The sequence below is a fragment of the Solanum dulcamara genome, chromosome 5, assembly GCF_947179165.1.
Source record: "Solanum dulcamara chromosome 5, daSolDulc1.2, whole genome shotgun sequence".
Taxonomy (NCBI): Eukaryota; Viridiplantae; Streptophyta; class Magnoliopsida; order Solanales; family Solanaceae; genus Solanum; species Solanum dulcamara.
In genome coordinates, this window is record NC_077241.1 from 52233157 (window position 1) to 52256221 (window position 23065).

The 23065-nt window shown below is 37.3% G+C and overlaps 1 protein-coding gene across 1 annotated transcript; it reads right to left on the reverse strand.

Moving 5' to 3' along the window:
• Positions 1 to 22067: 22067 nt before the first annotated feature.
• On the reverse strand, positions 22068 to 22844 carry LOC129890597 (uncharacterized). Its single transcript, XM_055966120.1, has 2 exons — positions 22732 to 22844; positions 22068 to 22383 (listed from the first exon to the last, which is right to left on the reverse strand). Exons 1-2 carry the CDS (start codon positions 22842 to 22844, stop codon positions 22068 to 22070), a joined length of 429 nt encoding a protein of 142 aa, XP_055822095.1.
• Positions 22845 to 23065: the final 221 nt, after the last annotated feature.

The window sequence follows — 23065 nt, forward strand, 5'->3', positions numbered from 1 at the left end:
CTTAGCCACACATTCCGCAATGTCTCTTTTCATGCCATTCTACCAATATACTTCTCTCAAATCATGATATATCTTTGTGGAACTAGGATGAATAGAATATCACAAACTATGAGCTTTGGACAATATCATATCTTTTAAGCCATCAATGTTCGAAACACATAATTGGCCTTAATATCATAAAACACTACCTCCCCCTTGGGAGAAAGCCTCAGTGGCCTTTTCAGCAACTTCCTTCTTCAATTCAACCAACGAGGGATCATCATCTTGGTTTGCCTTTACATCCTCCACAAAAAATGATTCAGAACCATTTTACATAATAACACCACCATCTTTGGAATCAACCAATCGCATACCTAAATGGGCTAATCTATGCACATCTCGAACAAACTCTTTCTTCTCATCCTCAACATAGGAAACAGTGTTCATGGACAACCTACTAAGAATGTCGGTGACTACATTTACCATACCTGGATGGTATAGCACACTCATTTCATAATCTTTCAATAGTTCAAGCCATCTCCTTTATCAAAGATTCAAGTCGTTTTGACTGAACACATATTGCAAACTCTTGTGAATGGTGAAAATATCCACATAGACACCATAAAGTTAGTGTTGACATAACTTTAAAGAAAATACCACCGCCGCCAACTCTAATTCATAATTTGTGTAATTCTTCTCATGTTCCATGAGTTGACTTGAAGCATAAACTATCACTTTACCATTTTCCATTATGACACAACCAAGACCAACTCGTGAAACATCACAATACACAACAAACCCATCAGAACCTTCCAATAAAGTCAACACCGGAGCGGAGGTAAGCCTATCCTTCAACTCTTGGAAGCTTTTCTCACATACTTCAGACCATTAGAACTTCACCTTCTTTTTAGTCAAAGTGGTCAAGGGCGATTCAATGGAAGAGAAACCTCGTACAAATCATTTGTAATAACCAGCTAAGACAAAGAAACTTTGAATATAAAAGGACTCAATGGTCTAGGATAATTATTAACCACCTCTGTCTTCTTTGGATAAACCATAATTATTTTTCTGGAAATAATGTAACCAAGGAAAGCAACCGACCTTAGCCAAAAATCACATTTTCTAAACTATGCATACAACTGACGGTCCTTGAGGATTTGCAACACAATCCTCAAATGATTGTCATGCTCTTCCTTACTCTACGAGTACATCAAAATATCATCAATAAAGATGATAAAAAATATATCCAAATATTGCTTAAATACCCTGTTAATCAAATTCATAAAAGATGCAGGGGAATTCGTTAGTCCAAAAGACAAAACCAAAAATTCAAAGTGACCATACTGAGTTCTAAAAGCCTTCTTCAAAATGCCACATTCCCTCAATTGGAGTTGATGATAACTCGATCAGAGGTAAATCTTTAAAACGTAGCTTGCTCCTTGAAGTTGATTGAACAAGTCATCAATCCTTGGGAGGGTATGCTTATTCTTAATTGTGACCTTATTCAACTACCGATAATATATACACATTCAAAGAGAACCATCCTTCTTCCTGACTCACCTACGAGAGAATAAATGGAAAAAGGCTCTATCAATATTTTTGGGCTAACTTCAAACCTCATAACCACATAAGGAGTAATAAAATACAAATTTGAACTCGGATCAAGCAAGGCATAAACATCATAGTGAAATACTCATAACATACCTATAGAACCATCGAGAGTCTCCTCCACCTCTTGTCTACCATGAAGAGCATAGAACCGATTGTTGTACTGACCACCCCTAGTTGAGCTTGGGAACCTTATGGAATTGAAGGGTTACTAGAATTCACACCTCATCCTTGAGCCTTAGGGTATGACACCCTATCCATATCATACTTCATTCTCGAACCTTGTCCTTGTATACAACGGCCACAACCACCACCGGACCTTTGATTTAAGAACCCACCTTCATATCGAGCTCTCTTAGAATCTCTCCTTCTTATCTCTTTAAGTTTCTCTCCTTTAATTTATTCGATAAAAGTCATAAGCCAAGATATGTCCATTTTCTTAACAAGCATAAAGGTACGACATTCATTGGCAACCAAGTGTGATACACTAGATATGAATTGACTCATTCTGGCATGTAGATCGGCAACCAATGAAGGAGCCTACTGGGAGAGATTAGTGAACTTGAGGGCATAGTCCCTCAAACCCATGTTGCCTTTTTAAAGATTAATAAACTCCAACACCTTGTCTTCGTTTAGTTCAAGAGGGAAAGAGCAATAAAAGAAAGCAAGGTTGAAGAATTCCCATTCAATAGGTCCTTCATCCTCCCTCTCTATCTTTCATTGAGTGTACCAAACTTGAGAAATACTCTTGAGTTGGTAAGCTACAAACTCCACTTTCTCTTTGTAAGATCCTGGAATTTGGAAAGTTGGAAAATAAGGATCAAAAGATAAAATTACTAGTAACCCTATAATATTGGCACCAAATAATAATCACGAAGGCCATCAGAGGTCGTGGTGAGCACCACGCCTTATGGTGAGCCACCATGTGGTAAACCTAAGGTTCAAACCTATAAGGTGAGGTGTATAATAGGGAACCACGGACCATGAATCCCTCTCTGGTGACCCCTCTCCTGAGACCTCAAAATATGGCTCTAAGGCTGGGACTATGATTGGCCACCACGGGCTGTGTAGAACTTCACGAACCATGGTGGGTTCCATGATGGTCATACCTGCAGATGACCCTATAGGTCCTGCACCTCGCCCATGCTTCATGTCCCTTAATACATTCTACGAAACGTGAAGGATTCTATGGAGGAGGTTTTGAAACCTTCCCCTGTAGCTTCAGAATTCCAATTCTAAGGCTAACATCACGGACACCACTACAGGACGTGATGAGCATCACAGACTGTGATGGGTCCTCCGTGGCGAGTCCCATGAAAAGTTTAATGAGGGGTAATCCAATTATTTACCTATTCTTTATTTAATATATGTGGATATTTTTGGGACTAGATATATAAAGAAAATATCCTAAATACTCTTAAACCTATTCTTTTCCCTCATTAATTCACAATCAACTTTGAGACTTCTCTCTCAAGGATCATTCAAGGGTTGATCTTCTTCATCAAGTTTGGCTAGGGTTTCTTTAAGAACAAGTCTCTGTTTCAATTCAAAGTTCAAATTCAACCAAGGTATATAAGGATTGATCCATGGGTCCCTTTCACCAATGGAGTTCCTACGTTTCCGCTTAAAATCTCATGAATTATAATTGGGTTTGTAACCCTAATTTGATGAATTACTTTTGGGCTCTTTAAATAAGTTTTTAATCATTATAGGTGACTATTATAAATATGTTCCTACATGAATTACATAATTTTAAGTTAAATTATGATTGTCTATGCATGAACCCTAATTTCAATGATGATATTATGAAGTATGATTATGATTTCAATGATTTCAAGGTATTATTATAATTTTCATTCAAATTAATCATGCGTGAGTTTTACTCTAAATTCAAGTATGAATTATGATCATGAATTACAGGTACTCTCAAGATATGAATGAAGGTGACTTAGGGCCTTATGTGGTGGCCTAGGACCTATTTCTATCAATTATGCAAGTATGATTTATAATGATGAATGTGCAATTCTCACATTGCAATTATATTAGAAAATGAGTTATTCTATGAATTATGAGGTTTATGAACAAGATATGATATATGCTAAGTATGTTCACTATGTTATGTATTCCGTGGAATTTGACTTAGCACCGAGCAAACTTAAGGTGGAGCCCATACCAAAAACCTTAGTAGCATCCTATTGTCCCCTAAAATATGTGTCACCGTAGGTTTGCCTTCTGGCCTAGATAGTGGATTCACATATTGCGTATGTATATGACCCACCTCTGGGGTAGCATCTATCTTGGGAAGTAGATTCCCCTTTATTTTATTGTATGGGGAGACATTGGGATTCTATGTTATAGCTCGCATAGTCTTGTTGTTGGTTATGGTTCTATCTCACATATGTATGATCTCTTATGTACTTTCATAATTTCAACTATGCTTTTCAAATATTTTGATCATTATGATTCTCTCATGAATCTACTTATCTCTTCTTACCATTGTACTTAACCTAATCATTGCATCTTATGATTTATATTACATGTCATGCCCTTATTCTTAGTACATTGAAAAGTACTAAAGCATAGTTTTTTCCTACATTATTTCATAATATAGGGGTTGAGGATCATGATCCTATCATACGTGGCTAGTAGGATTCCTTATCGGTGAAGTTTTTGGTGAGTCCTCATATATCGGGGACTAGTTATGAATTGTATATTTCATTTAAATACTTTTTTATATTTCATTTGAGGGTGATATAGGGACATGTCTTAGCCTTCACCCATCTTATGTAGTAGAGATAATTATTGGATCTATGTATAGAGTCTATATAGTTGAGTTTACATTTTTTGTATGATCATATCTTAGACTCTTTCTACATTAGTTCCTCACTTACTTTACCTTATGTATGATTTATGATATGTCAAGAGACTAGGTTGGAGCCCTTTTGGGTTCCAATCGCCGTGTTATGACTAGGCCCTAGTTTGGATCGTGACAAAATTGGTAATAGGGTATAAGGTTTAAGATGTCCTAGGGTGTCCAACATGCCACATCACGTAGAATTTTATTCATGGTTGTAAAGCGCTCCACATCTATGAATAGGAGGCTATAAGGAATTTTAAGAATTCTCACTTCTTTCATGGTCTATGTCATACTATAGAGTCTACCCTAAGACTTTCTTTCCCTAACGATCTTCCTCTGCGATTTTCTGAAAAAATACCTCCAAGAAGACCACCTTTACCAAGGGGGATCAATACTAATGAAGATCAAGCTCCTCCGGCTCCTCAAGATAATGGTTCCCTACCCTTCCAAGTTACTAATACAGACTTTTGGACTGCTATCACTATGCTAGTACAAGTTGTGGCCAACCAAGGGGTTGCTTCTCCTTCTAATATTCCCACTCCGATTTCAAGGGTGAGGGGTTTTGCAAGGATGAACCCTTTAGAGTTTTATGGATCAAGGGTTGATGAGGATCCCCAAGAGTTTATCAATGTGGTATACAAGATAGTAAGTATTATGGGGGTGACGTTGAAAAAGAAAGTGAAGTTGGTGGCTTACCAACTCAAGGGTGTTGCTCAAGTTTGGTTCACTCAATGGAAGTTGAAGAGAGTAAATGAGGGTCTTATTGAATGGGAAGACTTCAAACTTTCTTTCCTTGATAATTTTTTCCCTCTTGAACTAATGGAAGCCAAAGTGTTTGAGTTCATAAATCTTCGACAAGGAAATATGGGAATGAGGGATTATGCCCTCAAGTTCACCAAGATCTACAAGTATGCTCCTTTATTAGTCATTGATCCACATGCTCGGATAAATCAATTCATATCGGAGGTAACTAACTTGGTTACTATAGAATGCCGTATTACCATGCTTATTAAGGAAATAGACATATCTCTGCTCATGACTTCTTCTGGGAAAACTAAGGGAGAGAAAATCAAAGAGATAGAATATAAGATTTTAAGAGAGCCTGGTATGAAGGTGGGTTCTAAAATGCTAAGTCTGGTGGTGGTAGTGGCCATTCTTAATAAAGCCAAGGTTTCGAAAATAAGTTCATTAATGATAGGGTGACATACCCTAAGACTCAAGGAAGAGGTATGAGTGCTACTAAACCTTCATTTCCCAAGTGTGAAAAATATGAGAAGAATCATGGAGAGAGATGCTTAATGGGGATGGGTGCTTGCTTTGGATGTGGAAAAATTGGCCATAGGCAATATGAGTGCCCTCATGTTACCAATAAGGGTAGGAAAGGTCACTGTCAAGGCCAAGTTGTTCAAGGTGTCCAAAATCCACAAGGTGCCCAAGCTCAACCTAAGGGTGGTCAACATAACAACCAGTTCTATGTTCTTTATGGTAGACAAGAGATGAAGGAGACTCTTGATGTGGTTACCGATAGTTATGGGGCTCTTACGATAATGTTTATTCCTTGCTTGATCCGAGGGAAAATTTATCTTTTGTTACTCCTTATGTGGCTTTGAGCTTTGATGTATGCCCCAAAGTATTACTAGAAACTTTTTCCATTTATTCTCTCGTAGGTTAGTCGGTTATGGCTAAAAGAGTCTATAGGAATTGTCCCATGTCAGTCTTCCACAAAGTTAACCCTTGTGATCTTATAGAAATTGACATGACCAGTTTCGACATTATTCTTGGTATGGATTGGTTACATGCCTCTTATGCGACCATTGATTGTAGAACCCGTAGAGTTACGTTTCAGTTTCTTAATGAGCCTATTCTTGAATGGAAGGGTAATGATACAGTGGTTAAGGGTCAATTCATTTCATGTCTTAAGGCCCGAAAAATGATTTCCAAGGGTTGCATCTACCACCTAGTACGACTTAGGGGTGTTGATTCCAAGACTCCTACTCTTAAGTCAGTTTCTGTGTTAAATGAATTACCAAAAGTTTTCCCTGAAGATCTTTTTGGGTATTCCTCTTGAAAGAGAAATAGACTTTGGTACTGATCTCCTTACCAATACTCAGCCTATTTCTATTCCTCCTTACCATATGGCTCCTACGGAACTTAAACAGTTGTAAGAGCAACTGAAAAATTTGTTGGATAAAGGTTTCATAAGACCAAATAGTTTACCTTGGGGTGCTCCTGTTTGTTTGTTAGGAAGAAAGATGGGTCACTCCGAATGTGTATAGGTTATCGACAATTAAACAAGGTCACAATTAAGAATAAGTATCCCATCCCAAGGATCGATGACTTGTTCAATCAACTTCAAAGAGGAAGCTACTTTTCAAAAATTGACCTTCGATTGGATTATCATCAACTCTGAGTAAGGGAGTATGACATTCCAAAGATGAAAATTAGAACTCGGTATGGACATTTTGAATTTTTGGTTTTATTTTTTTGACTAGCGAATGCCCCTGTAATTTTTATAGATTTGATGAACAGGGTATTAAGGCAATATTTGGATATGTTTGTGATTATGTTTATTGATGATATTTTGATTTACTCACGATGTGAGAAAGAGCATGCCTATCATTTGAGGAGTGTGTTGAAAATTCTCAAGGACCATCAGTTATATGAAAAGTCAGCAAATGTGATTTTTGGCTAAGTTCAGTTGCTTTCCTTGGCTATATTATTTCTGAAGAAGGAATTATGGTTGATACAAAGAAGACTAAGGCAATTAAGAATTTGCCTAAAATGTTGATTCCTTCTGATATTCGAAGTTTCTTGGGCTTAACAGGTTATTATAGATAGTTTGTGGAAGGATTTTCTTTCATCACATCGCCCTTGACTTCTTTGACTAAAAAGAAGGTAAAATTCCAATAGTCCGAGGCATGTGAGAAAACTTTCCAAGAGTTGAAGGATAGACTTATCTCCGCTTCGGTGTTGACTTTATCAGAGGTTCTGATGGTTTTATCATGTATTATAATGCTTCACGAGTTGCTCTTAGTTATGTGCTAATGCAAAATGGCAAAGTGATAACTTATACTTCAAGGAAACTCAAGATATATAAGAAGAATTACCCAACTCATGACTTGGAGTTGGCGGTGGTGGTATTCTCTATGAAGTTGTTAAGACACTGTCTTTATGAAGTCCATGTAGATGTTTTCACCGATTACAATAGTTTGCAATATATGTTCACTCAAAAGGACTTGAATCTTCGACAAAGGAGACGTCTTGAACTATTGAAGGACTATGACATGAGAGTGAAATACCATCCAGGTACAACCAATGTGGTTGTCAATGCTCTCAGTATATTGTCCATGAATATTGTTGCTCATATTGAAAATGAAAAGAAAGAGCTAGTTCGTGATTTGTATAGATTAGGTTGTTTAGCTATGCGATTAGTTGATTCGGAAGCTGGTGGTGTTATTGTGAAAAATGGTTTTGTATCATCTCTTGTGGTGGATGTAAAGGCAAAGCAAGATGATGATCCCTCTATGGATGAACTTAAGAAAAAAGTTACCAAAAACGCCATTGAGGCTTTCTACCAAGGGGGAGAGGAGGTTTTGAGATATCAAGGTCGATTATGTGTTCCGAATATTGATGGCTTGAAAGAAATGTTAATGTTCGAATCTCATAGTTCATAAAAAACTGGGAGTTTTGGCTTAATACATTGAGATTCCTACTTGGAAGTGGAAAACCTTGAATATGGACTTTGTTACAGGTTTGCCTCGTACTCGTAGGCAATATGATTCCATTTGGGTGATAGTTGACCGAATGACTAAGTTAGCTTATTTTCTCCTAGTGAAGACCACATGCAAAGGACTATGTTAGATTGTATATTCGAGAGTTGGTTAAGTTTTATGGTATTTCATTGTCTATCATTTCTGATCAAGCTACTCAGTTTACATCCCAGTTTTGGAGTTCTTTCGAAAAGGATCTTGGTATTCAAGTGAAAATTAGTATGACTTTCTACCCACAAATGGATGGTTAGGCGTAACGTACCATTTAGACATTAGAGGATATGTTGAGAGCGTGTGTGATCAATTTTAAAGGAAATTGGGATGACCATTTGCTATTAAAAGAGTTTGATTATAATAATCATTATCACTCTAGCATGGAAATAGCCCCATTTGAGGCTTTGGATAGTAGGTGGTGTAGATCCCCTATCAGTTGGTTTGAGGTATGTATAGTTGCTTTGATAGGACCCGAGTTGGTATTTGAGACTATGGAGAAAGTTAGACTCATTAAATAAAGATTGAAAATGACCCAAAGCTAACACAATTTCTATTAAGATGTTAGGAGAAGGGAACTTGAATTTAAAGTTAATGATTGAGTTTACTTGAAAACTTCACCCATGAAGGATATGATGCATTTTGGTAAGAAAGGGAAGCTAAGTCCCCGCTATGTTGGCCCATATCAGATTTTGAGGAGAATTGGTAAGGTGGCTTATGAATTGGATTTGCCTCCAAATTTGGCATCGATGCATCCGGTGTTCCATATGTCATTATTGAGGAAATTTATTGGTTATCATAGCCCCATTGTACCATTAGAAAGCATTGAGGTTAAGAAGAGTCTTTCTTATGAAGAGGTTTCGGTTGAGATCTTTGACCGACAAGTTAGAAGGTTGAGGAACCAAGAAATAGCTTTAGTCAAAGTGTTATGGAAGAACCAAGAGGTTGAGGGTGCTACGTGGGAGGCCGAAGCGAATATGATGTCTTGATATCCTCATCTCTTTTCTTCTATGCCTAGTTGAGGTATTTATCTCCTTCATGGTCCAACCAGCCCAAATCATACATTTCAGTTATTTTATGGTTTCATATGCATTCATGTTCATGAAATGAATTTTAAAGTTGTATCTTTGCTTGAGATTGAAGATTTCATGTTTTATGCATTATCGAGTTGTTTTGCATTCATGTTGGGTTGTTATGTTCCTTTTCTATTCTATTCGTGCTAACTTGAGTCCCATTCAAGGAAGACTATTCCCAAGGGGGAGATATTATAATACCTAGGCATTTGGAAAGTTGGAAAACAAGGATCAAACGATGAAATTACTGAAAAACCCTACAATTTTAGCACCAATTGATGACCACAAAGGCCATCATGGGCCGTGGTGAGCACCACACCTCATGGTGAGCCACCATGGTAAGGTACATGACAGGGCACAACGGACCGTGAAGCCCTCCGTGGTGACCCCTACATAAGACTCAAAGTCTAGGACCACGATTGGCCACCACGAGCCATGTAGACCTTCACGGACCATGGTGGGTTTCGTGGTGGTCACACCTGCAGGTCACCATACAGGGTTTGCACCACACCCATGCTTCACGTCCCGTAATACATTCCACAAACCGTGAAGGGTTCCGCGAAGGAGGTTTTGAAACTTTACCTTGCAACTTTAGAATTCCAATTTTAAGGCTAACATCATGAACACCAATATGGGCCGTGATGAGCATCACGGACCATGATGAGCATCACGGACTGTGATGGGCCCTCCGTGGTGAGTCCCAGTTATAGTTTAATGAGGTATAATCTAGTCATTTACCTATTTTTTATTTAATGTATGTGGACATTTTTGGCAATATATCTATTACGAAAATATCCTAAATACTCCTAAACTTATTCTTTTCCCTTATTAATTTCCAATCAACTTTAAGACTTCTTTCTAAAGGATCATTCAAGGGTTCATCTTCTTCATCATGTTTGGCTAGGGTTTCTACAAGAACGAGTCTCCTTTTTCAATTCAGAGGTCAAATTCAATCAAGGTATGTAGGGATTGATCCATGGGTCCCTTTCACCTATGGAGTCCCAAGGTTTCTATTCAAAATCTCATGAATTACAATTGGGTTTGCAACCCCAATTTGATGAATTGCTTTTGGCCTCTTTAAATTATATTTTTAATCTTTATAGGTAACCATTATAAGTATGTTCCTATATGAATTGTATGATTTTAGGTTGAATTATGATTGTCCATGCATGAAGCCTAATTTCAATGATGATATTATGAAGTATGATTACGATTTCAATAATTTTAAGGTATTATCATAATTTTCATTTAAATTGACCATGCATATGCGTTTTACTCTAAATTCAAGTATGAATTATGATTATAAATTATAAGTACACTCAAGATATGAATTTCATGCAAGTTATGAAGAAAGGTGACTTAGGTTCCTATGTGGTGACGTAGGACCTAATTATATAAATTATGCAAGTATGATTTGTAATTATGAAAGGCCAATTCTCACATTGCAATTATGTTAGGAAATGAGCTATTCTATGAATTATGAAGTTTATGAGCAAGTTGTGATATATGCTAAGTATGTTCACTATATTATGTATTCCGTGGGATTTGACTTAGTACCAAGAGGACTTGAGATGGGGTCCCTTCCAAAAGCCTTAATAGTAGTCTAGCTAGTGGATCCACATATAGCGTATGTACATGACCCGCCTAGTAGGGTAGAGTCTACCTTAGCAAGTAGATTCCCCTTTGTTCCATTATATGGGGAGACATCGAGATTCTATATTACAGCTCGCATGGTCTTATATTCGGTTATGGTTCTATCCCATATATGTATGATCTCTTATGTAATTTCATGATTTCAACTATGGTTTTCAAATGCTTTGATCATTACGATTCTCTTATGACTTTACCTATCTCTTCTTACTATTGTACTTAACTTGATCATTGCATCTTATGACTTATATTGCATGTCATGCCCTCATACTTAGTACATTCAAAAGTAGTAATGCATATTTTTTGCCTATATTATTTCATACTGTAGGGGTTGAGGATCACGATCCTATCACACGTGGCTCGTAGGATTCCTTATTGGCGAAGGTTTTGGTGAGTCCTCATCTACCAGGGACTAGTTATGAGTTGTATGTTTCATTTCAAAGACTTTATTATATTTCATTTGAGGGTGAGCTAGGGTCATGTCTTAACCCCTGCCCTTCTTATGTAGTAGAGGCAATTGTTGGACCTATGTATGGAGTCTATGTAGTCGAGTTTACATTTCTTCTATGATCAATACTTAGAGTCTTTCTACGTTATTTCTGCACTTACTTTACTTATGCATGATTTATGATATGTCAAGAGGCTAGGTTGGAACCTTTCGGGGTTTCGATCACTGTATTGCAACTAGGCCCTAGCTCAGGTCATGGCACTCTTTGTAAGACCCTAGAAGCCAAAAGGTTAGAACCAAAGGGAATCTCCCAAAACAAGGACTAACTTCGGATATACGGGTCTTCCTACGAATCAAAATATTTCCTACGACTCATAATATTTCCTATGACTCATAATATTTCCTACGACCTATAAGGATGAGTCATAGAGGGAAGCCTTGGGATCATTCAGGATATAGGTTTAGGAGAAGTTCTATGACTCTATAGGATGAGTCATAGACAAAAGGACGAGTCATAATATTAAATTGGAGGCAAAGATCAGAGGCTTCTAAAACTCAAAAAATTTAGACCTGCAGGACGTGTACACATTGTTAGTCGTAGACACGACTCGTAAAGAAAGTTCAAAGAAGGAAAAACTCAGAGTTTCTCAAGATCGAGTCTACGAGTTGACAGGATGAGTTGTAGAAACTTCGATGACTCTTAGAGGAGAGTTATAACAAAACTGTAGAGACTTATTTTTCAGGTCTTTTTTAGGGCCTGCAGGATGAGTCATTCCTACGATTCGTCACTGCCTCTATGAATCATAGAGTGCCCTCATAGGGATGTCCTACTTAGGTTTTAATGAAGGGTAGTTTAGTCTTTTTCCTATATTCTACCAATGTATGTGGATTTTTTAAAGACTAGATTCATTAAGTAATTTGTCCTAAAGACTCTGAAACCCGTTTATTACCTCATTATTTCCGCAAACAAGTTTAAAAACTTTACTCCCAAGGTTCCTCAATAGTTCATCATCTTCATCAAGCTTTGGTTAGGGTTTATTCAAGACTCAAGAATTCTTTATCAATTTCAAAGTTCAATTTGAATGAAGGTATGTGGAGATTGATCCATGAGTTCCTTTCATCCATGGATTCCGAAGTTTTTTCTTAAAAATTTCATGAAATTTCATTATCTTTCAACTCTAATTTTGATGAATTGTGTTGGGTTGTTTCAATTACATTTTTAATTGTTATCAATGATCATTGTAAGTATGTTTCTACATAAATTACATGATTTCAAGTTGAATTATGAATGCCCATGCATGGAGCTATTTCAATAATGTTATACATGAAGTATGATTATAAAATTAAATGATTTCAAAGTATTCTCATGGTTTTCTTCTAAGTTGACCATGTATATGAGTTTTACTCTAAATTCAAGTATGAATTATGATTTGCGGATTTCAATTATGATGAAATTCTGAATTTCATGCAAGTTATGGAAAGGTGACTTAGGGCCCTACGTTGGTGACCAATGAAACTTATGATATGAATTATGAAAGTATGATATTGTAATGTTGGAAGGCTAATACCCACATTGTACGTATATTATGAAAATAAGCTACTCTATGAATGTTAAACCTATGTACATATTTCATGATATATGTTAAGTATGATCACTATGTTATGTATTCTGTGGGATTTGACTTGGCACTGAGTGGACTTGAGGTGGGGGCCTTACCAAAAGACTTAGTAGCAGCCTCAAGTCACTAAAAATATGTTTCACCATAGGTTTTCCTTCATGTCTTAGCTAGTGGATCCATATATAGCATATGTACATAACCCGCTTAGCGGGGTAGAATCTACCTTAGCAAGTAGATTCCTCTTTTTCCATTGTATGTGGAGATATTGGGATTCCATGTTATAGCTCGCATGGTCTTCTTGTCGATTATGGTTCCTATCCCACATATATATATATGCACTTTATGTTATTTTATGATTTTTAACTATGTATGTAAATGCTTTGATCATTATGATTTTCTTATGACTTTACTTATCCTCCTTATTATGTGCGTTCTTCGATCATTGGATCTTATGATTTACATTGCATATCATGCAACCTAGTACATTCAAACATATTAACTTACATTTATTGCCTGCATTGTCTAATAATATAGAGTTTGAGGATCATATTCCCCCACGTGGCTAGAGTTTCCATCTGGTGAACTTTTGGTGAGTCCTCGTCTTATCAGAGGACTAGTGATGGGTTGATTCTTTTAAGGACTTGTTACTTCATTCATGATTTTAGGGTGAGCTAGGGACATGTCTTATCCCCCACCCTTTTAGTTTTCTAAAGGTATTAGTTTGACAAATCATGTTGAGTCTATGTTATGATCTCTTTATGATTTATGTTTAGACTCTTTCTATATTTTTTCTGTATTTACTTTACCTTATGTATGATTTATGATATGCCAAGAGTCTTGATTGGAGACCTTTAGGGTTTCGATCTCTGCATTACGACTAGGCCCTAGATCTGGTCGTGACAAACTTAGTATCAGAGTTCAAGGTTTAAGATGTCCTAGGGTGTCCAACATACCTCGTCAAGTAGAGTCTTATTCATGGATGTGAAGCACGCCACATCTATGAATAGGAGGCTATAAGAAAATTTAATAAATCCTCACTTCTTTCATGATCTATGTCATGCTATAGAGTACACTATAAGAATTTGTAAGACCCCAAAAGTTGGAGAGTTAGAGACAAAAGAAATCCTCTGGTGTCAGCCTTACGTGTAACTCTATGACCCGTAGACAGTCCTAAGACTCATAAGAAGGAGTCGTGGAGTGAACCTTAGCAATTTCTCATGAATAAACTTAGAGAAGGGTCTTACGACTCATGTATACAACCTATAATCTTTTCGATGACTCGTATATGCAACTCGTAGGAAGAGTCCTGAGGCTAAGTTTCAGAAGTCCCTCAAGGACAAATCTACGACTTGATAGGATGGTTCATAGAAGTTATTATGAGTCATATAAATGACCAATAACAATACTTTAGAGACCTATATTTCTGCAGGTTTTAGGACCTACAGGACGGGTTGATTTGATGAACCGTAATGAAGTTTACGGGTCGTAGAAATGAAATCACCCATTTGCAAACGTCAAAGACTCAAAAATCAAGCTTTTTCTCTGACTTGCAAGATGAGTCATTTTAACGACTCGTCAATTCTTCTACGACATGTAGGAAGGGTCTCATAGGTCCAAAGTCCAAAGTTTAATGAGGGGTAATTATAACTTTTTCAAACTTCGATTCAATGAACCAAGACCTTTTATGGACAAGTTCAAAGTCTTTATATATTCAGTTCTTCAAATTTCCCCTCCTATTCAATTCATTCTCCTAAAATTCTCTAAGGCAAAAACAAAGTCTCTCAAGGTTTCTTCTTCAAGCTCAAGCTAGGATTTCCAGATTTCTTCATGGTTCTTCAATTCTTAGTAAATTCAAGCAAGGTATGTGGGGATTGATCCAAGGGTACTGTTTACTCATGGATTCCCAATATTTTCTCAAGTTTTCATTCAATTTTAATTGAATTATAAATCCTAGTTTTGATGAATTGCATTGGGCTGATTTAATTTCATTTTTAGATGTTATTTAATGATCATTATATGAATGTTTTCATATGAATTACATGATTTTAAGTTGAATTATAAATGCACATGCATAAGGTTACTTTCAAGTTAAGATTATGAAAGTTAAAGATGATTTTATGAGTTGATCATGAGTTAAATGATTTACAATGAAAGTTTCAATGATTTAAAGTTGAGATTATGATTTTATGATAAAGGTTATGATGATGATCACAGTTAAGATCAAAGATGTTATTATGGGGTGATAATTACAATCCTCACACAATCATGATAAAGATCATAAGGTTTATGTCACGCCCCGAGAGGGTACCCTAGATGTAACCGGCACCCGAAGGCCATTTTTGACCTCCGAGCGAACCACCTAGTCCAGTCACACATTCATTCAATCACATTCTCTTAGCGGAAACTCAATTAATGAAATACTATTCATAATATGGGGGCCGAAGGCCAAACATTCATCAACTCAACAAATAAATATAATAAAACTCCTCAAAATAACCGTTCAACCTCCCCACACTCCAGTCTATGAAGCCTCTATCAAAGTCGAAAAGGTGCTAATGACAAGTCCATGGCTACCAACAATCAAAATAAGGGAAATGACAACAAAACTGTACAAGAAGGCTCAATATCCTCCGGGAACTAGGAGGACTCACCAACTAGCGGAAAGTGTATATGGATCTTTAACGGAGCGCCGGTTGATGATCTCTAGTACCTGTCTCTGCATTATGAAATGATGCAGGCCAAATGACGTCAGTACATGGAATGTACGAGTATGTAAAATTGCCGAATACAACGAACATCAAAGAAGAATCAGTCAACTCGGAATCTCAACTCATATATATATATATATATATATATATATATATATATATATATATATATATATATACAAGGCGCTCACTCAAATGTCCTAAGTCTAAACAAGAATATGATTTAGACGGGACCAATCACATATCATTCGACTCAGTCTGACTCAGAGTACTATCAAGAACTATTTGAGAGTTTCTCTTATCTGACAACCATCACTTATGAGCCAGTGACAGTACAACAAGCCGACGTTGTTGCCGCGTCCGTTTATACTTTTTCAGGGCATGAACGAGTCAACCAATCATGGATCCAATCCAACCAAGTCCTATAATGTCAGGACAAAACTCTCGGGGAAGCATCCGACTTTAACGGTTCAATCCCCCCTACGTTTGGCAACACAGGTATTGGGTTCGAATATGGACTATACTCTTGCCCAATTTGGTGCTCGATACTCCTTCCAAGACTCAATGCTCATAAAACTCCATCCAATCAACTCTATCAACTCATATCGACAAGTCTAATTACAACCTTATCAACTCATAAACTCTATCACAATCGAATCTCTTCCAATCGTACTATCCGATCAATCTCAATCATCTCTTCAAAAGAAATTTAAATGCGCATTTATAGCAACATATAGATATAATCAATCATTACCTCCATCCATTTGAGAAATCTTTGTGACTCATCACAACTTCAAGACTTTAAATCGACATTTTTAATATCGACAACATTTTTAGGAAAATAACATCCTTTATCACAATCTAAATAATTAAAAAGGTTAATAAAACATATTCAACAACTCATCTTTATCAACTCATACTCACATAAAGGCTCATTTTAGGAACTCCTTGGCTCAACAACATCAACAGATATAGAGTCAAATAAATAGGGGACAAAGTTCATACAAACATGAACCATACCAAGAAACTCTATTTTCATGAACATCTAACCTCAAAGCAAGAGTAGGGCACATGGGTGGACTCAACCCATGTTTTAGATAACCTTACATACCTTAGTGAAGACTTGAAGAAAACCTTGTGGTTGGGTCTTCAATGGAAAACTCAAACCTTGAAGCTCTTGGAACTCTTCTTGTTGGAGAAGGATTTGGAGAGGAAGAAGAAGAGAGAGAGAGAGAGAGAGAGAGGTTTCTAGAGTTTTTAGAGAGAGAGTAGAGGCTGAAGAAATGGTCCAAAAATGCTCAAGGCTTGTGAATATATAATTTGGGAAAATTCCCAAATTACCCTTCCTCCAAAATTCTGAAAAATAGGCCAAAAATGCCTTTAGCGCGATAGTGGCGCGTCGCGCCCTTACAGCGCCAAGGACAATTACGCCTAAAAACCTGTACAACTTTTAGTGGCGCGCTGTGCCAAGGACCAAACTACTGAGGCATGTTTCTGGCGCGATAGTGGCGCGTTGCGCCCTTATAGCGCCAAGGCCAAAGGTTCTGGGTTCTGGAATTTTGACTTGAAAAACCCTGCACACCTCGCAGTGGCGCGCCGCTCCAGGGACCAACTACTGAGGCATGTTCCTGGCGCGATAGTGGCACGTTGTGCCACTGCGGCGCCAAGCCCAGATTTCCAGTAGTTGAACCCTAGGCCTGAAATTCCTGCTGTGCTAGTCCGTCTTAGGATCGTCATATCTTTCGACTCCAAACTCCAAAATTTACATTCTTGGTGGCGTTGGAAAGAAGACTTGACGACCTTTAATTTGATAGGTCGTGGGCCACCCAAATTATCGTCTTTCAAAAGATAGGGTCATTAGAAGTCGATCCTTTTTTCGAACTCATCCTAAAGCTTAGCCACGATGGATCCTTTGGACTCAGCTTGGTCCTAGGGGTCCTTCGTGACCCCACATCACCTTTAATGCTGCTCAATTTCTCAAAGACTCACCTTACTCATGAAATTGCTTCACAATAACCGAGTTCGACCTTACACGTGTACAAGAAACGTCCGAATCTTAGGGAAAAATTTTGAGGGGTGCTACAGTTTAGAAACTTCATATCAGAGCATCCCAATCGCCGTGTCAGACCTAAACTAGGACGTAGCCATGACATGGAGATTAGGATTCCTGAAGAAATCCCAACCACGCCTCTTAGCTTATCACAATCATACATAAGGTGAATAATAAGCAAAAACTAATAAAAGTCCAAGAATATAGCACATCTAAAGAGAATCATAACAACATAGTCTCCTTATACATATGCCCAACATGCCTTTACACGACTACATAGGAGGGGACTAGGACATGTTCCTAGCTCACCCTCAAAGAAAGTAATGACACAACATAGAATAGTCTCTAAATATCATCATAGTCTAAAAACAATAATAAAGGAAATAAAGACTCGAGTTACCCTCGAAGCATGAGGACTCACCACACTAATCTTCAATGAAACACCAACTAGCCACGGGAAGAGTACGGAGCATCTGTCTCTATATTGTGATATAATGTAGGCAAAAGTTATGTGTTAGTACGTTGGAATGTACTAAGTATGTAGGCAATGCAATGCATAGAAAACTATGTTTGTACAAATGACCATTTTAAATAGCATGATAGGAGAAGTAGTAAAAATCATAAGTAGTCTTAAGAAGGATCAATGCATAATAAACCATAAGAGTATCATATAAAGTAAATGATAGGATTAGTCATTTAAAACATAAGAAGGACCATACATATATGAGATATGAACCATAACTGACAATAAGACAATGCAAGCTATAACATGGAATCCCAATGCTTTTTTATGGCATTATCTGGGTTTTCAAGACTCGGTCAAGGAATTGGAAAATTCCTTGACTGGATTTCTTTGAGAATAAAATAGATCTGGGTATGTCTTTGGCCAAGCCTAGGGATTGACAAATCTATTGTGGCGGGTCTGTCTTCTTCTGGAACCGAATCTGAAAGAGACGCAGTAGAAAAAGGTCCTAAATCAAATAGAGCAAGCAAGTCCATATTCTGTTCAGCTTACGGCTTCATTCCCAGAGTAAGGAGAAAAAAGACACAGCATCGGGGAAAGACTGAGCGAGAACGGTGAGGGGCGCATAAATAGAGAATGTCATCGTGCGGGATACAATTCACCAAGTTAGGTCAAAGAAAGCCATCCGACCCTACCAGATTAGGAATGTGAAGGCCTCTTCTTCAAAAGAAAACTGGGGAAAGAAAGAGCAATGCTATTAACCAAACCTTTTTTTTCTCATTTTGTTTGAAGTGGGCCAAATAGAGAAAGTTCCGAAGTGATTCTCATCTCACCATAGCCTTCTTAAGCCCAAAGAAAGCCGGGCAAGAATCTCATGGTAGTACGAATGGGGAGAAAAATCAATTTTGAAACAAAATATTGGTGGTACATTCATTACCAAAAGACCTCCTTCCAATAGTTCTACCTATCCAAAAAAATTGTCAGTCTATGAATGTGATTTTGATCCTTCCGGTGATGCCAGAACTACTTGCCAAGGTAGACTCCTATATGCCTAATTGGACCCACTAAGCAGATATGTGAATCAGGTATTTACCCCTTGTTCTTAAACTCGGGTACTCACCTCCAAGCCTTGATAATTCGAGTACTCACCTTTTAGAGTTTTGGGTATTTGCCTCTAATTCCTTTATACCTATGGTGGCACGTCGTTCTAGGAAAAGAGACTTTATATAAGGACCCAATATTTCGAATCCCCACCTCAATTCTATATTCGGTGCCAAGTCAGAGCCCACAAAATACATACATATCATAGGAATCGTAATGAACATATATCATAGTCATTATCATAGGTTTGAAATCATAGAGTAGCTCGTTTTCATAACATAAGTGCAATGTGGGTACTGTCCTTCCACATTACATTCATCCATACATAATTCATATCATTAGGACTTAAGGCACCACATTGGGCCCTAAGTAACCTTTTCCTTAATTTTCATGAAAATCATAATTTGAAACATACTTATAGTCTATGGTCATAATTGAAATATATAATCATAATTCATACTTGAAAATTAGGGTAAAACATGAATACATGATCGATTGACTTGAAAATTATAAGATTGACTTGAAAACATGTATGATCATATACTTTCTATCAGACCATGCATAATTTATACAGATAATATCATTTTTAAGTATAATTGAAAATACCCATAATTCATATCATTAACCCTAGAGATAAATGTAGGAGAATTCATGGAAAAACTCTTCAATTCAATGCAATCACCATCAATTTATATAAAAATAGATTCATAACCATGGGTAGAATCATAATTCATGCAATTGGATCAGAGATCATAAAACCCATAAAATTCCATACTTGAATTTATTAGAAAACTTGAGAAATTCATTGAGTTTCATGAATGAAAAAATCCATGAATCATTACTCACATACCTTGAGTGAGAAGACCATGGGATTTGGAAGAATTTGAGAGTTTTGATGGAGAGCTTGAGTGAATTTCTTTGAAGTTTTCAATTGATTCCCTGAGAGCTCTTGTAGAGAGAGAAATATTTGAGTAGGTGAATTGTAGAAGAATGAATGAAATTAAAGGTTTAGGGTAGTTTATAGAGTAGAATTAGGCCTTAAAAATGTCCAGGTTCATTAACTAACAATTAGGGAAAGGTTTAAAGTGCCCTTAATTAAAAATTGAATTCGGACAAAATATCTTGGCCAGGTCCACGACATGGAGCTGCTCCCGGATAGGCCAATTTTTAGCGAATGAGATTTTGGCTAGATTTGGAATTGGGGAAAAATTACATTGAACAGGAACAAGTGGGCGATGCGAAGCTTCCACTCACCTCACTGTTTTGTGCAATTTTTTGACAAAATTCAATTTTCGATAGAAGAGTCCTAAAAATCCACCGAGACCATTTTCCCGCAGGTTTTGACCCCCGAATCGATATTCCATACTCGAATTTGCGAAAAGTATAAGGAAAATGTGTTGTGTGAGTGGCCTATTCCCAAAGAATTCTTAAGGCACTTGTGAGCATTTTTTAGGAATATTACAATATCTCCCATTAGGAACATTCGTCCTCGAATGTGGAAAGACTAGCTCGAGTAGAGAGAGTGTATAACTACCAACTCAACCATGGATGCACTAATGCAACTTCTAAACTTGAACATCATTTTTTTAAAAAAATTCATTTTCATGGTATGCATGCATATGTCATGACACGGAGAAGTCAAAACGTAGGATTTTAGAAGATTCAAATATAGACGCCTAAGTACCTTAGGATGGATCGAAAGGAAAGAGATAAGGATATCGTTTTCTCGTGTACGCTTCCACTTCTCATGTAGATCTCTCAACTTCTTGATTCTGCAATAAGACCTTAACAGATGCAACTTCCTTGTTCCTCAACCTTCACACTTGATAGTCCAAAATCTAAACCGGAACCTTCTCATAAGACAAATTTTCTTCGACATTCACATTACCCAAAGTTACAATGATATAAGGATCACCAACACATCTCTTCAATATTGATAAATGAAATATCAGATTAACCGAGGCTAACTCCAATGACAAATCAATTTCATAGGCCACCTTACCAATATACCTTAGGATCCTACAACTCTATAGAAAAATTTATCCCAAGAGTACTACTCCTCACCACCACATTTAATCAAACCTTGAGACCTAATCAAGAAGCACCCAATGCACTGCACACTCACCCACATGACATCAACACCATATTCAATCCTAGTTCTATAACCACTCTAATACACTCACTGGAAACCCTTAACAAAAAGTCATCAATAGCCTACTACAATCACTCACATATCTACAAACACGCATTCAAGCCTGCTATTCTAACCACTTTATGGCTCTCTTGAAATCATCATCATTTAAGATTTTTCATGTTTATATTAGCATCTCTACATCTACATTTGCATTAACTTCTACTAACAGACACACCAATATACTCTTACCTATATATTGTACACAATAAGATTCATCTAGCTCTTCCTCGATGTCTATAATCTTAAATAGGGTAAGCATGACATAATTTATCACAATACAGAATGTCCACTCTCTCTCTATCTATCATGACCCTAAAATAAGGCCTTAAGAAAAGAACTGAACCTACCCTTAACTACTGAATCATGACCCTTCCATTCTAGAATAGACTTATTTGGGAATTGAAACTTGACTCAATGAGTTCTACAATATATAGAAGTATAAGATACATGCAACCAAGCCATACCAATCATTAACATTTCAAAAAAGGAATTCACACTTACCGGATAAGGTATCATGCTAAGTTTAGGGACCCAAAGAAGAGTAGGGCTGAGATCATCAATGACTATCTGTATCATTCTTAGCAACCCATGAAAAATGCCTCAACTTATGATCCTTCACACCATAACCAAAACATACACCCGAACTGGCTAAACAATCTCCCGGATGGTACTTTCCACACTTTTGGCATGCAAGAAAAGCTTGACCACTATCATTGTCACCTTGATACCTAGGGTTAGGAACCCTATCCTTGTGATACTTAGGTACTGAAGAATTATCAAAAGATGATCCATCTTCAATCCGGGCCTTCTTAGTCATCCTAGCAACCTCCTTAAGATTTTTCTCTTCAATTTGCTCGACATGAGTCATGAATCTACAAATATCCATTTCCTTTATTAATATAGCCATCTTACACTCTTTAACAACCAACTATGAATCCCCTAATAAAACATTACTCATTCGAGCTCAAGGGTCGGACACCAAAGTCGGAGCATACTTGGAAAACTTCAAGAAATTAAGGGCATACTCTCTCACACTCATACTCTATTGCTTCAACTTGATAAATTCCATCACCTTCGCCTCCCTCAACTCTACGGGAAAGAAATGATTAAGAAATGCTCACTTAAAACTTTACCAATCTATAGGACCCTCATTCACTCTTTTGGCCTTCCATTGGTTGTACCACACTTGAACAACACCCTTGAGTTGGTAGGCCACCAACTCTGCCTTCTTCTCTGGTGGTGCTTCCATAATAGCAACAATCTTGTGTACCTCATCAATAAAATCTTGTGGATCCTCATCCACCTTAGACCCATAAAACTTGGGAGGGTTCATTTGTGTAAATTCCCTCACTCGTGAGGATAGAGTAGGAATATTAGGAGGAGCCACAACCCCTTGGTTGGTCACCACTTGGGCTAGCATAGTAATGGCGGTCCGAAACTCTGTGTTAGTCACTTAGACTGGTAGAGGACTATTGCCTTGAGGATCCAAAGGCGATTGGGCTTCATTAGCATTATTTCCCTTTGGCAACATTGGTCTTCTTGGAGCCATTATTT

Bases quoted from the DNA above. Each gene is read 5' to 3' on its own strand.
- LOC129890597 (XM_055966120.1), bottom strand. From the start codon at position 22,844: ATGAACCCTCCCAAGTTTTATGGGTCTAAGGTGGATGAGGATCCACAA. The intron at 22,384-22,731 runs GTTGGTGGCCTA...GGATATTTGTAG, and splicing joins CCACCAGAGAAGAAGGCAGA to ATTCATGACTCATGTCGAGC.